Source organism: Pelophylax lessonae, assembly GCF_965119305.1.
Source record: "Pelophylax lessonae genome assembly, chromosome: 9".
In the NCBI taxonomy this organism is placed as follows: domain Eukaryota; kingdom Metazoa; phylum Chordata; class Amphibia; order Anura; family Ranidae; genus Pelophylax; species Pelophylax lessonae.
This window is the reverse complement of record NC_138776.1, coordinates 180,499,157-180,513,849: the sequence shown is the minus strand read 5'-3', so window position 1 is coordinate 180,513,849 and position 14,693 is coordinate 180,499,157. Positions and strand designations below refer to the sequence as shown.

At 43.3% G+C, this 14,693-nt stretch overlaps 1 protein-coding gene across 17 annotated transcripts in view; it reads left to right on the top strand.

Annotated features, from left to right (window-relative positions):
* KCNMA1 (potassium calcium-activated channel subfamily M alpha 1) overlaps nucleotides 1-14,693 on the top strand; it is a gene marked incomplete at its 3' end in the record, with an annotated part of 993,244 nt that overhangs the window by 508,989 nt on the left and 469,562 nt on the right. For all 17 annotated transcript variants that reach the window (XM_082268091.1, XM_082268088.1, XM_082268089.1 and 14 more), the window contains exon 6: nucleotides 7,306-7,381. In XM_082268091.1, coding sequence (XP_082124217.1) covers nucleotides 7,306-7,381 — 76 coding nt within the window. The remainder of the gene's footprint in view (nucleotides 1-7,305; nucleotides 7,382-14,693) is intronic.

Sequence of the window (14,693 nt, the reverse complement as noted above, 5' to 3'; positions counted from 1 at the left end):
TTTTGCAGACTACTGATGTTAGGCTGACCGGCCTATAGTTACCCGGGATATATCTCGGCCCCTTTTTAAATATTGGTACCACGTTGGCTTTTTTCCAATCAGCTGGCACCATACCCGTCTGTAAACTATCCTTAAAGATCAAGAATAATGGTCTGGCAATCACCTGGCTGAGCTCATTAAGAACCCTTGGGTGCAAGCCATCCGGTCCCGGGGATTTATTTATGTTAAGTTTCTCTAGTTTAGCTCTAAGTCTATCCTCTGTTAGCCATGGCGGTATTTCCTGAGGTGTGTTATTTAGTTTGGCCTTACAAGCAAGGTTCGTGTAGCCCCCCGATTCCTTTGTGAAGACTGAAGAAAAGAAATTATTTAACACTTCCGCCTTTTCTCTGTCCTCTGTGGCCATTTTTCCTTTATCATCTTTTATGGGGCCAATGTGCTCTGGCCTCGCTTTCCTACTGTTTATATACTTATTGGGGTTCTTTTTACTCTCATCCACTTAGATAAGAGGGTGACAAAAGTACATGCGCTGTGCATTTGATTATTATAATTTCAGTTCTGTTGTTCCCTGTAAAGTGTGGAAGTTTTAACAAGGAGCTGAGCATCTAGGTTACTCAAATTTGACTATACCATATGCATTAAAGATCTGCACCTCCATTATTAATCTTATAAAGTTAAATTGGGTGGCAAGGTTTTAGCGTGTATAGTTTAATGTTTTTTACACTTTTTTTTACCTGAAGGATGTTACATTTAGTAATTTTGTCATTGAGGGGTTAATAATTAAAAGGACAAAAACAATTGAACTTTGGTAGGTTTCCAGAAAGATGTTGATTTTGTTTTCTTGCAGTAAAAGGGTTATTTTTTTCTGTGCTACTATTCTGATCTTCTTTGTATACAGATAATCCAGGCTTGGTCCCTAAATGATGCAAATACATCAGACTATTATCACCCAGGATTGGAAGTGCCCTTGTCTCCGACCTTGTTTCTAGCTTTTTAATAAAGAGCTTGAGTAAAAGTCATAAATTAATTTGCAGGATGCTCAGAATGGATGTCATTGGGGAGATTTACTAAAACGGGTGCACACAGAATCTAATGCAGCTTTGCATAGTAACCAATCCGCTTCTAACTACAGCTTGTGCAGTTAAGCTTTAAATGTAAAACCTAGAAGCTGATTGGTTACTGTGAACAGCTGAACTACATCTGTGTGCCGCACTACATGCCGTGTGCACCAGTTTTAGGAAATATCCCCCATAGTGTTTAACCACTTTACCACTAGAGGATTTTGCTGTCTTACGTCTGGGCCACTTTTTGCGATTCGGCGCTGTGCAACTTTAACTGACAATTGCGCAGTCGTGCGAAGCCATACCCAAAAAAAATTTACATCCTTTTTTTCCGACAAACAGAGCTTTCTTTTGGTGGTATTTGATCACCTGTGCGATTTTTACTTTTTGCGCTATAAACAAAAAAAGAGCGTAAATTTTGAAAAAACAATATTTTTCACATTTTTTATATGAAATTCCCCCCCAAAAAAATGTAAAAATCTAAATTTTTTTAAATTTTTGGCCAATTTGTTTTCTGCTACCTATGTTTGGTTAAAAAAAATCACAATAAGCGTATTTTGATTGGTTTGCGCAAAAGTTATTGCGTTTACTAACTAAGGGAAAGATTTATGTCATTTTTGGTGTTCTTTTTTAACGAGTAATGGCGGCGATCTGCGATTTTTTTTTTGCGGGACTGCGACATTGCGGCGGACAGATCGGTCCCTTGACTGACATTTTTGACACTTTTGTGGGTACCAGTGACATTACTGCAGTAATCAGTGCTATATACAGTGGGTACGGAAAGTATTCAGACCCCCTTAAATTTTTCACTCTTTGTTATATTGCAGCCATTTGCTAAAATCATTTAAGTTCATTCTTCTTCCTCATGAATGTACACATAGCACCCCATACTGACAGAAAAACACAGAATTGTTGACATTGTTGCAGATTTATTAAAAAAGAAAAACTGAAATATCACATGGTCCTAAGTATTCAGACCCTTTGCTCAGTATTTAGTAGAAGCCCCCTTTGATCTAATACAGCCAGGAGTCTTTTTGGGAAAGATGCAACAAGTCTTTCACACCTGGATTTGGGGATCCTCTGCCCAGTCTGAGGTCCAGAGCACTCTGGAGAAGGTTTTTGTCCAGGATATCCCTGTACTTGGCCGCATTCATCTTTCCCTCAATTGCAACCAGTCGTCCTGTCCCTGCAGCTGAAAAACACCCCCACAGAATGATGCTGCCACCACCATGCTTCACTGTTGGGACTGTATTGGACAGGTGATGAGCAGTGCCTGGTTTTCTCCACACATACCGCTTAGAATTAAGGCCAAAAAGTTCTATTTTGGTCTCATCAGACCAGAGAATCTTATTTCTCACCATCTTGGAGTCCTTCAGGTGTTTTTTAGCAAACTCCATGCGGGCTTTCATGTGTCTTACACTGAGGAGAGGCTTCCGTCGGGCCACTCTGCCATAAAGCCCCGACTGGTGGAGGGCTGCAGTGATGGTTGACTTTCTACAACTTTCTCCCATCTCCTGACTGCATCTCTGGAGCTCAGCCACAGTGATCTTTGGGTTCTTCTTTACCTCTCTCACCAAGGCTCTTCTCCCCCGATAGCTCAGTTTGGCCGGACGGCCAGCTCTAGGAAGGGTTCTGGTCATCCCAAACGTCTTCCATTTGAGGATTATGGAGGCCACTGTGCTCTTAGGAACCTTAAGTGCAGCAGAAATCTTTTTGTAACCTTGGCCAGATCTGTGCCTTGCCACAATTCTGTCTCTGAGCTCTTCAGGCAGTTCCTTTGACCTCATGATTCTCATTTGCTCTGACATGCATTGTGATCTGGAAGGTCTTATATAGACAGGTGTGTGGCTTTCCTAATCAAGTCCAATCAGTATAATCAAACACAGCTGGACTCAAATGAAGGTGTAGAACCATCTCAAGGATGATCAGAAGAAATGGAAAGCGCCTGAGTTAAATATATGAGTGTCACAGCAAAGGGTCTGAATACTTAGGACCATGTGATATTTCAGTTTTTCTTTTTTAAGGGGAGTGTCTGGCGACGTAGGTCTACGTCGTCAGACGTTATTAGACCACTTTTCCGCAGTAGTGTCAACGTAAGCAGACGGCTAGTGGTTAAGGAAGGTGATGCTAAGTGGTTGTTAGATGATAGCCAAAGGACATGTAGAATTTCCATTTTCCAAACTAGATTTCATGAGTACCCTACTTCCTGCTAGAGTTAACATGTTTCATTTTATTTCATTAATTGAAATGTAGGCATTAAATGATGTGTGGGCTTCAGTAATAGTCAGCATTAGTGCCAAATTTATGATCAATTTCCCAGGCTTCCCACCAGAATGCTTCCGAATGCAAAAACTATCTATCTATTTATCTAGGTTTGCTGCAGTATCTATGCTGAAAGCTTCGGAACTCTTTTTTTACACTGCTCAAAAAAAATTAAAGGAACACTTTTTTTAATCAGAGTATAGCATCAAGTCAATTAAACTACTGGGATTTTGATCTGGTCAGTTAAGTAGCTGGGGAGTGTTAATCAGTTTAGCTACTTTGGTGTTAATGAAATTAACAACAGATGCACTAGATGGGCAACAATGAGACAACCTCCAAAACAGAAATGGTTTTACAGGTGAGGGCCACTGACATTTTTTCCCTACTCATCTTTTCTGACAGTTTTTGACTAGTTTTGCATTTTGACTAAGGTCAGTGTTACTACCGGTAGCATGAGGCGATACCTGGACCCTATGGAGATTGCACAGGCAATCCAACTCCTCCAGGATGGCACATCAATACATGCCATTGCCGGAAGGTTTGCTGTGTCTCCCAGCACAGTCTCAAGAGCATTGAGTACGTTCCAGGAGACAGGCAGTTACTTCAGGGGAGCTGGAAAGGGCCGTAGAAGGTCCCTAACCCGTTAGCAGGACCGGTATCTGCTCCTTTGTGCAAAGAAAAACAGAAGGAGCACTGCCAGAGCCCTATAAATGACCTCAAGCAGGCCACTGGTGTGAATGTCTCTGACCAAACAATCAGAAACTGACTTCATGAGGGTGGCCTGGGGGCCCGACGTCCTCTAGTGGGCCCTGCGCTCACTACCCGGCACGATGGAGCTCGATTGGCATTTGCCATTAAACACAAGAATTGGCAGGTCTGCCACTGGCACCCTATACTTTTCACAGATGAGAGCAGGATTACCCTGAGCACATGTAACAGATGAGAAAGGGTCTGGAGAAGCCATGGAGAACGTTATGCTGACTGTAGCATTGTTCATTATGACCAGTTTGGTGTTGGGTCAGTGATGGTCTGAGGAGGCATATTCATTGAGGGACGCACAGACCTCTACAGTTTAGAAAATGACACTCTGACTGCCATTAGGTTTCAAGATGAAATCCTTGGACCCATTGTCAGACCCTTCGCTGGTGCAGTGGGTCCTGGGTTTCTCCTGGTGCGTGATATTGCCTGGTCTCATGTGGCGAGAGTATGCAGCCAGCTGCTGGAGGATGAAGGAATTGATACCATTGAATGGCCCCCCATGCTTGCCTGACCTAAATCCAATAGAACACATTTAGGGCATTATGTTTCGGTCCATCTCACTCCGCCAGGTTGCACCTCAGTCTGTTCGGGAGCTCAGTAATGCCCTGGTCCAGATCTGGGAGGAAATACCCCAGGGCACCATCCATCGTCTTATTAGGAGCATACCCCAACATTATCAGGCATGCATACAAGCTTGTGGGGGGGGCATACAAACTACTGAGTACCATTCTGACTTGCTGCAATGAAATTTCAGCAAAATGGACTAGCCTGCTGCATACTTTTTTTCACTTTGATTTTTGGGGTGTCTTTGAACTCAGTCCTTGTAGGTTGATAATTTTCTTTTCCATCAATTGATGTGGCATTCTTTCGTTCCTAACACATTACCTAGTCCATATTGAGCAGTGTTTATACTTCAATATGTTTTAGTGGCTAACTTGATTGAGAAACCATAATTCCTCTGGGGAAAAAAAGAACACTTTACGAAAAACTGAATATAAATCCCTAACTATCCCTTTGCCAGATTCAGTGCATGTCTGGGTACTTCAAAGAGCAACTCCACTTTTGTTGAAAAACTTTGTTGCAGAATGTGATGGAACTGACCCACACTGTGCTTGAGTGCTTCCGTCAGTATACCACTTCCTCAAGTCTTGAACATAGATATCAGATATTATAGCGGCCTATTGCAACCAAGAACTAGACAGAACTCGTTTTAGCTGCAAATGTGGAACTGTTTATTGAACAAACTCACACAGAATATATACCACACGGGAGGACATCCCCTCTTCTGATCATTTTACCCTAACAATACAAACTGTAACCAGAAACATAATTAACATGCTCCAATTAACTAGTCCATTAACCCAGCCTGGATGACTAGACTATTCAACCCCTACAACAGTGAATACAAAGAACACATTATTACAATTATAAACACATCTCACAAAGGTTTGCTAGCAGAGACGGTAGGTGTTCCAATTATCCATGGAATCCACATCTAAGCAATGCTTTGATTATTCAGGAGTCACAGACTTCATGGCAACGGTCTACAACAAGCTATGTGGCAAAGTTCAAACAATGTTCCATCATTCTGATACAGTGGAAATAATGTATCATAGATTTCTTCAGGGATATTGTGGATAAATATTACTGTCCCATTTGAAGTGATCCAAACAATATTCTCAGTGTCCATTAGGTAGTTGTCCATCATTTTCTCGGTCACCCTGTACCCCTAATAGACACAGGATAAATTACACATAAGAGGGATCTGGGGAGCTGAGACAGGAATTTCCCAACCTCTCGAAGGTAAGCTGGGTTCCACGGACCCCCCCAACCAAAAGGACTCCCGCCAGACAGAAACCTACCTTTTTCTGCTCTGAAGAAAAAGCTGTTTTTTTTCTTCGTCAATGTGCATAGTGAATCTGAATGGGATTGACTTTTTCTTTAACCACCTGCCAACCGTGCTATAGCCAAATTATGGCTAAAGGACAGCCAGCCGCCCTCCCATGATCGCGCTCGCTGCAGTGCGCTTTGTCATCACTTCATCCTCCGGACGCAGCTGATCACAGATTGGAGTAAAGAGCCAATCAGCAGCTCTTCACGACATGATCCGTTGTGCCCAACAACAGCTGAGCATGATGTAAACACAAGCTAGTTATCATCATTCCTTTCCTCACGCTGAGAGCGTTAGGAGAGGAGAGTCTATAACCGGCTTGTGTGAAAGAGACATCTACACTGATAAGCAGGGAACTGCTTATCAGTGTCCTGATTATCAGTGCTGTCCCACCAGTGCTGCCTATCAGTGCTCATCAGTGCTGCCTCACCAGCGTACATCAGTGAAGAAGAAAAATTACCTGTTTGCAAATATAATCTATGAAAAACATTTTATTTTCAGTCTTTTTTTGTTTAGCAAATGGTAAAAAAACAGTGGTGATTAAATACCACCAAAAGAAAGCTATATTTGTGTGGGGAAAAAAATGAACATTTTCATATGAGTACAGTGTTGCATGACTGTGCAATTGTCTTTCAAAGTGCGACAGTCTGTAAGCTTAAAATTGGCCTGGGCAGGAAGGTAAAGTGACCAGTGGCAGGAAGGTAAAGTGGTTAATAATCTGCAGTGTTCTAATGTGTAAAGTTGCAGTGTCCGAAGTAATTAATCCACCCTCCTGTAGTTTTCTGCAGGCAGCCTGCAGTTGCTGGACCTGTTGAGTTCCTCCCACAGCTCTGCCCTCTACACAGGCTATGTACAGAACAGTGATGACGTTACCACTACTTTAACATGGATTATATAATACCTGGGATTGCACATACTATATCCTTTTGTGGCTATGGAGGAATATATTTAAATTAAAGTGTTTTTGCCCAGAGTTCAGCTTCACACAGTTTCAGGCTGATGTACAACATTTAGAGCAATGGAACAGTTGCCCAGGTTAACTAGTCAGACCCATGTTTAATCTAGCAGCTGAAAAAGAAGGAATGTACTAATACAAAATAAACACTGGTTGCTATGGGCAACAGTTTCTGTGCTTCATTTTTTGAGTTTCCATTCCATAGTGATATTATTTACTTTGCTTAATTTATTTTAAATTATTTTTAATATATGTAGGTACAGAATCCACTTCACAAGTTTGTGTTCTAAATGTACTCAATTTTTTAATAAATTATATGATAAAAGGTAATTGTGTTATCCAAAAAAATAAGCATAACTTATTTTTTTTCTTTTTTACAGGCTTGAGGTTTCTACGAGCTTTGCGGCTTATTCAGTTTTCCGAAATTCTGCAATTTTTAAACATTTTAAAAACAAGGTAAGAAGATAATATTTACTACCTATTTAATATACAAAAATGTAGGTGCATCTAGTTTCTTACATAGGACCTCCAGGAGGATTTTATTCAAGTTAAAGGATAAATTCACCTTTGGAACACATTCTACCCGTTTTTAGGGTGGAAAATGTATTATGTTCCAGCATCTGCACCCAACACGCCCAGACCACCCTTTCTGTGACAGCGGGTGGGGGATCTTCTCCCCGCGCATGTTGTCACAATTTAAAAACAGTGTGGCCCTTAGGGGCTCTGCCCACATGGTCTCGTCATTCATTCACAGTGTCCTGTGAATGGATAGACTACAAGTACCATCAGCCATTGCGGCTGACGGTTGGTAGTTCTCAATGATTAATCTTTCGACTGTCTGAAGTATTAAGCATCTTGATTGCCAGGGTGTTACTTTTCAAATTGCCATTACTATTTAACCATTTAGTCATGCTACTTCACTTTGGTATTGCAATGAATGCTAGAGGACTTTTTTTCTCCACTGCCAGAAAATATATTTTCTCTATCGTCCATTGACAGACGCAGCCTCATCTTCATCAGCTGAATGGGTTATGCTGCCCCCTGCAGGAGTAGTCTAGGCAAGAAAACATTTACGTGTACACGCCCACGGGGCTGTCCCCACAGGCATAACACACACACTCAGCTCAGCAAACCAGTTTGTTTCTGCCTAGAGAAGGAGTAGGACCTAGGTTTCCTGTTGGGACTCCGGTCTAAGTTTTTTTTATTATTTTCAGAATATTTTATTTTATTTCTCTTTACTCACTTTGCTAGCTAGTGTTTAGGGGGATTCTCCAGGTGATCTACAAGCAATGCCAGCTGGGGCTTCGCACTGGATAATCTAGATCCTTATGGTCCCCCCAGCCTGGCCTATGAGCCTGAGCAGGTTATAGTCCCGCACTAGGCCTCGCCACGACAGTGCCCCTTTCCGGATGCCTCACCGGTACACAACGACCTGGTACACCCTGAGTCGCAGCATACCACTCGCCTGGCAGCACCCACACTTTGGGTGGGAGAAGGCTGCCCGGAGCGGAGTCCACCTAGTCCATAGTATGGTGAGTAAATGTGACCCCCCCTTGTCCCTAGTGGCCCTGGGGGGATGTGGGCCCTCTCTTGTAGATAATAGGACCTGTACATCCTAAAAGATCCCTCTGGCCTTTCATGTGCCTGGCCTTTGTGCCCGCGGGGGGCTATGTAACTGGGGTGCCTGGCGTCCTGAGGGGGTAGCAATAGTACCTTGTTTCATGCTGGGTCTTATTGTAGATCCTTGAGGCCTTCATTGTGGGGGTCCCTGGCCGCATGGCACGCCGTGGGCTCCGCCATCTTAAGTGTGGGCAATGTGCAGATTTTTCCCATTGACTTGTATGGGGCAGCCATTTTCCCTGAGCTTCCTATTAAAATGTATTGGCAACCTTTTTTGTGTAGTATACACTGCACTGGCAGCGTGACCTTTTACATCCAGGCCGAGGTCACTTCCTGTGATGTTTCTTTCTGCTGCAGGCCAAGATTACTTCCTGTGTCTCTTCTCCGTGCTGCAGAGGCCATTCAAGAGGGTTTTCTCTGGAGGTGGTACAGTGCTGGGGTCTTTGGGGGGCATGTCCCTACACACTCTGCTGTTAGTGTATATTAAAGGGGGACTCTGCTGACCACGGCGATCGGCGGTGGGAACCGTGATTGGGGCTTCTTAAAGTGACAGTACTCTGTTTTTTTGTACTTTAATTATGGAATCCCAGGCTGTGATTTCACCCTCAGACCCACTCTGTGCAACTCCCGGACAGTCCAGATCGCAGCCGCTGGCCGCGATTTCAGCAGCTCTGGAAAGCCTGGCAAAAAAGTTGATTTTGTCATGAAAAAGGTTACTACCCGGAAACGGCCACTGCCTTCTCCATCATTGGTAGAATCCTCTGATTCAGAGGCTGATGTGGTCGCCACGGATTTAACCTTTTTACAAAATGGGGTTCAGCAACAATTGGCCTTGGGCACTATCAGGGGCCAAGTTTTGGCCTTGGCTATTTACTTCCAACGTCCGTTGGCTATTAATAGCTCGATTTGCACTTTTATTCAAGGGGTGCGTCATCTGGCTCCTCCGAGGAGATCCCTGTTGCCTCCGTGGGATCTCAATCTGGTTTTGTCAGTTCTTCAAAGCCTCCTTTTGAGAATATTAGGGAGATTTCTCTGCCTTCCCTGTCGCAGAAGGTTGCCTTTCTAGTGGCTATTACTTCTGCTCGCAGAGTATCTGAGTTGGCGGCACTATCCTGTCCGCCTTATTTGGTGGTCCACAGGGATAAAGTGGTCCTCCGACCTAATCCGTCTTTTCTTCCTAAGGTGGTGTTGGATTTTCATCTTAATGAAGACATTGTGTTGCCTTCCTTATGTCCTAAGCCTAAACATCCCAAGGAAATTGCTTTGCATTCTTTGGATGTGGTTTGGGCGATAAGGGTTTATCTGAGGGTTACTGGGTCCTTTAGAAAATCGGATTCTCTCTTCGTCCTTACAGGCGGTCCTCGAAAAGGTTTGGCTGCGTCTGCTGCGACCATTTCGAGATGGATCAGGCAGACGGTTGTTCAGGCTTATTCAATTGAGGGTCAGGTTTCTCCTTTTCCTGTGAAGGCGCATTCTACTACAGTACTGAGTGCCTCTTAGGCTTTTCGCCATCAGGCCTCTGTTGTACAAGTTTGTAAGGCAGCGATTTGGTCGTCTGTGCACACTTTTACCAATTTCTACAAGGTAGATTTGTTGGCATCTTCGGATGCCTCTTTTGGCCGCAAGGTTTTGCAGGCTGCTGTTTCATAAGAGAATGTTTTTTGTTTCTCTTAGGGGTCTTTTCTTGGGTGAGCTTGTGTTGTTTGGTTGAGCTTCATGTTACCCAGTTGGCAAAGTTTAGCCTTTGGAGCTTACGTTACTTTTGTTTGCGTTCTTCCCACTCCTCATGCCTACACTGCTTTGGGACGTCCCGTTCAGCAGATGAAGATGAGGCTGCGTCTGTCAATGGACGATAGAGAAAATAAGATTTTTTTAAGATCTTACTGTAAAATATTTTTCTCTGAAGTCCATTGACAGACGCAGCACCCGCCCCTCTGATTTGGGGATGTTTTTTTTCTTCACTGCTTGCAACTAAACTGCTTTGCTGAGCGGAGTGTGTGTGGGTTATGCCTGTGGGGACAGCCCTGTGGGCGTGTACATGTAATTTTTTTTCTTGCCTAGACTACTCCTGCAGGGGGCAGCATAACCCATTCAGCTGATGAAGATGAGGCTGCGTCTGTCAATGGACTTCAGAGAAAAAAATGTTACGGTAAGTATCTTTGTACTTTTAGATGGCATAAAATGTAATACAAAAATAACATTTACAGACACATTTTATCCAATAAGCCATTAAAGCCAGTAAGAAAAACAAAATAAAATACTATTTACAAAGTCAAAGAGCCACGCGTTTTTTCTTCTAGTCATTTCCCTTACCATTATCCTTAGAGCCAATGAAGTATCCATTGCATTATTTGTAGACTGTGTTGCTCACTTGCCCTTTTCTTTGTCAAAAACAGGAAGTAGAATCCATGTTTTTCTTATTCATCTTTGGGTCTCCATTTGTGAAATAACCTCACTAGAATGCCTATTTCTGCCCATCTACCTTGGCCAGTACGATGTAATTTGCTTTATTACTCATCTTTAATACAATACCAATTCCCAAAAGTTGGGACGCTGTGCAAAATCTACATAAAACAGAATGCAAAGATTTGCAAATCTTGTAAACCAATATTTTATTCACAATCGAGAATAGAAAACATATCAAATGTTTAAACTGAGAAAATGTACCATTCTAAGAAAAAATAAGAGAATTTTAAAAATAATGGCAGCAACACATCTCAAAAAAGTTGGACAGGGCAACAAAAAGCTGGAAGAACATTTTGTAACTAATAAGTTAATTGGCAACAGGTCAGTAACATGATTGGGTATAAAAAAGAGCATCTTTGAGACTCAAAGTGTCTAAGAAGTAAGTATGGGCAGAGGTTCACCAATCTGTGAAAAGCAGGGACAAAAAATTGACAATCAATTTTAGAATAATTTTCCTCAACCTAACATTACCAAGACTTTAAATATATCATCATTTACAGTGCATAATATCAAAATATTTAGAGAATTTGGAGAAATCTCTGTGTGCAAGGCGATATTGGATGTCCATAATCTTTGGACCATAGGATGGCACTGCATTAAAAGCATGATTCTGTGATGGACATAACAGCATAAGCTCAGGAATACTTTCAAAAATCACTGTCTGTGAACACAGTTCACTGTGCCATCCAAAAAATGCAAGGTAAAGCTCTATCCTGCAAAGAAGAAGCACTGCTTAAATATAGTGTTATTTCAAATAGTTGCAAATTATATAGGCATACTTATGAATATGTTTAAAACACAGAATAAACTCTTGATGAGGTCTATGATGTCATCTTGGAGATCCCATTAGACTCATAAAAAGGAGGCTTCTGTGGCTAGATGTAAGAATCAATACAAGATTATGCAGAAGGTCATAAAACCGTATACAGAAGGGGCAGCATTCCCGCTGGGGGTAACCTCAAGTTCGGTACCAGAAGGAGGTATTGAAAAAAGCCCCCAGGGTCCATGGGGGAGACATTAGGGTAAAAAGTGGACAATTTACAAAAACTCCACATATTTTTTCTATATTAGATAGAAAACAAAGAATGAAAAATCCACAGCGCACTGGATGGTGATATGAGAGGCCCATAATGCTGCACAGTGCTCTGGATGATGGTCTGAGGAGGCCTAGATTGCTGCACAGTGCTTTGGATGGTGGTATGAGAGGCCTGTGGTGCTGAACAGTACTCTGGATGGTGGTCTGAGGGGGGCCTATAATGCTGCACAGTGTTGTGGATGGTGGTATGAGAGGCTTATAATGCTGCACGATGCTCTGGATGATGGCATGAAAGTCCTGTAATGCTGCACAGTGCTGGATGGTGGTCTCAGGTCTGAGGGGAGGCCGGTGGTCAAAGGAGGCCTGTAATGCACACACAGTGCTCTGGATGGACGGTGGTCTGTGGGGGGCGTGTAATTGTAATGTAAACACTCATAGTGCTCTGGATGGTCGTCGTCCTCATGGGTTGGGAGTGGGGACTTTCGTCAGGAAACCTGTAATGCACAGTGATGCTCTGGACGGTCATCTGAGGACTCGGAGACCTGTAATGCTGGCTGACAGCCTGCTAACTGCTGCTAACTGAAGCACGCTGCATATTCGAGAACGGGAGCAGGGAAAGCCCTGTGGAAACCGGAAGTTCATGAGGGTAAACGTCCGTCTCACATTTTTCGTTTCATTTTCATTCGTTAACGAAAATGGAATTGATATTCATCATAGTATTCGTCAGTGGCCAAAAATGTGGTGTACTTTTCGTTTAGTTTTCGTCACTGTAAAAAGGTTGATGATGAAAATTTTATCAACAAAATTAAAAAAGTTTAGAGGCTAGGCTTCTTTCATTGTATGTTAATGAAGACAAACTAAGGATAGACTCCTATGTAGATTTTTGTTTAAAACAACAAAAAGGTAAATTTTTACAAAAAAAAAGGGAAAGTTAACCCTACCAAGGCGCCCGGTCCCGACGGGTTCTCCAGACATTACTATAAAAAGTTTAATGAGCTCCTCGCCCCCCATCTCTGTGCCTTTTTCAACTCCATCAGGGAAGGGGTACCGATCCCTAAATATGAAAATAATGCCTATATATCCATGTTATCCCCAAACCGGGTAAGGATCATGGAGATTGTCTTAATTATAGGCCAATTTCGCTTATCAATGTGGATCTCAACATTATGGCAAAAGTGCTGGCAAATAGATTAAACTCCTTCTTGGCTGATTATATACACCCTGACCAAACTGGTTTTGTCCCTGGTAGGCAAGCGCCGGACCAAACTAGACGTGCAATCAATGTCATTTTGGCCCTTAAATCTAACTGGGATGGCAAGGGACGCAGGAAAGGCATGTTATTGTCCTTGGACTTACACAAAGTGTTTGACTCCCTGTCCTGGGATTACCTTTTGCAGACTTTGGAGCATTTTGGCTTCGGTCGCAACTTCCTCACCCTTATTCAAACGTTATATGACGACCCTATTGCAAGGATGTCTATAAAGGGCTACGGATCCGACTTCCTGAGCGATTCGAAGGGGCACGCGCCAGGGGTGCCCCTTGTCACCTCTTCTCTTCATTTTGGCCTTAGAGCCGCTGGCCATCAAGATTCGTCTTAATCCAAATGTCCGGGGCATACCGTGTGGAGGCGTTGAGCACAAGTGTGCCCTTTTTGCAGACGACGTCTTGATGTATATTTCGTCCCCGTTGATAACTATCCCTAACCTGCTTAGGGACTTGGAGGCGTTCGCATCTATCTCTGGTCTTAGGGTTAACCCCTCTAACTCCCAGGCTTTGAATTTAACACTGGATGAAGCCACATACTTGGCTCTCAAAACAAACTTTCTCTTCACCTGGCAGGAACGGTCGCTACCATATCTTGGGATTCACCTCACGTCTTCCATTGCTACACTTTACACATACAACTATCCACCTTTATACAAAAAATTGCGGGAGGACTTGGCTCGTTGGGTGGCTAATACCCCGTCGTGGTTCAGTAGGTTGAATTCGGTCAAAATGAATGTATTGCCTAGACTGTTATTTGTTTTGCACTTTACCTGTAGTGCTCAATATGTCTGATCTTAGGGATTTTCAGGGGACGATTGTCCGCTTTGTGTGGGGGGACAAGAGGCCCAGGGTTAACAGGCGCACCCTTTTTACCCCGAAGCTCAGAGGGGGCCTGGGGGTCCTGGATTTGAGAAAATATTACTATGCAGCACAACTTGCCCATCTAGTCCGTTTTCACTCCCGAGATCCTCCCCCCATTTGGATGCGATTGGAATCGGCCCATTTGCAGGCCCCGATACACCACGTGATGTGGCTACGGGCCAAGGACAGGCCGGGTATACTTTGCCCTACATTGTCCCTTTCCTTTGGTATATGGGATAGACTTTCTAGACGCCACAATTTTAAATCCCTCCCACGCGCCATTGGCGCCCCTGCTGGGCAACCCATTGTTTCCCCCAGGCCTCTGTCCCTCTGCATTTGAATGGTAGACAAATAAGGGTCTTCTCCGGCTGGCCGATTTGTGCGACCACCGTGGGTTGCTTACCAGACCCCAGCTACAGGAGAAGTATTCCCTCCCCGACAGGGAGTTTTACCGCTATACTCAGATTTCTCATTTTGTAACCTCCCTCAAGCGTACGAGCGATATCACTACCTCCACAC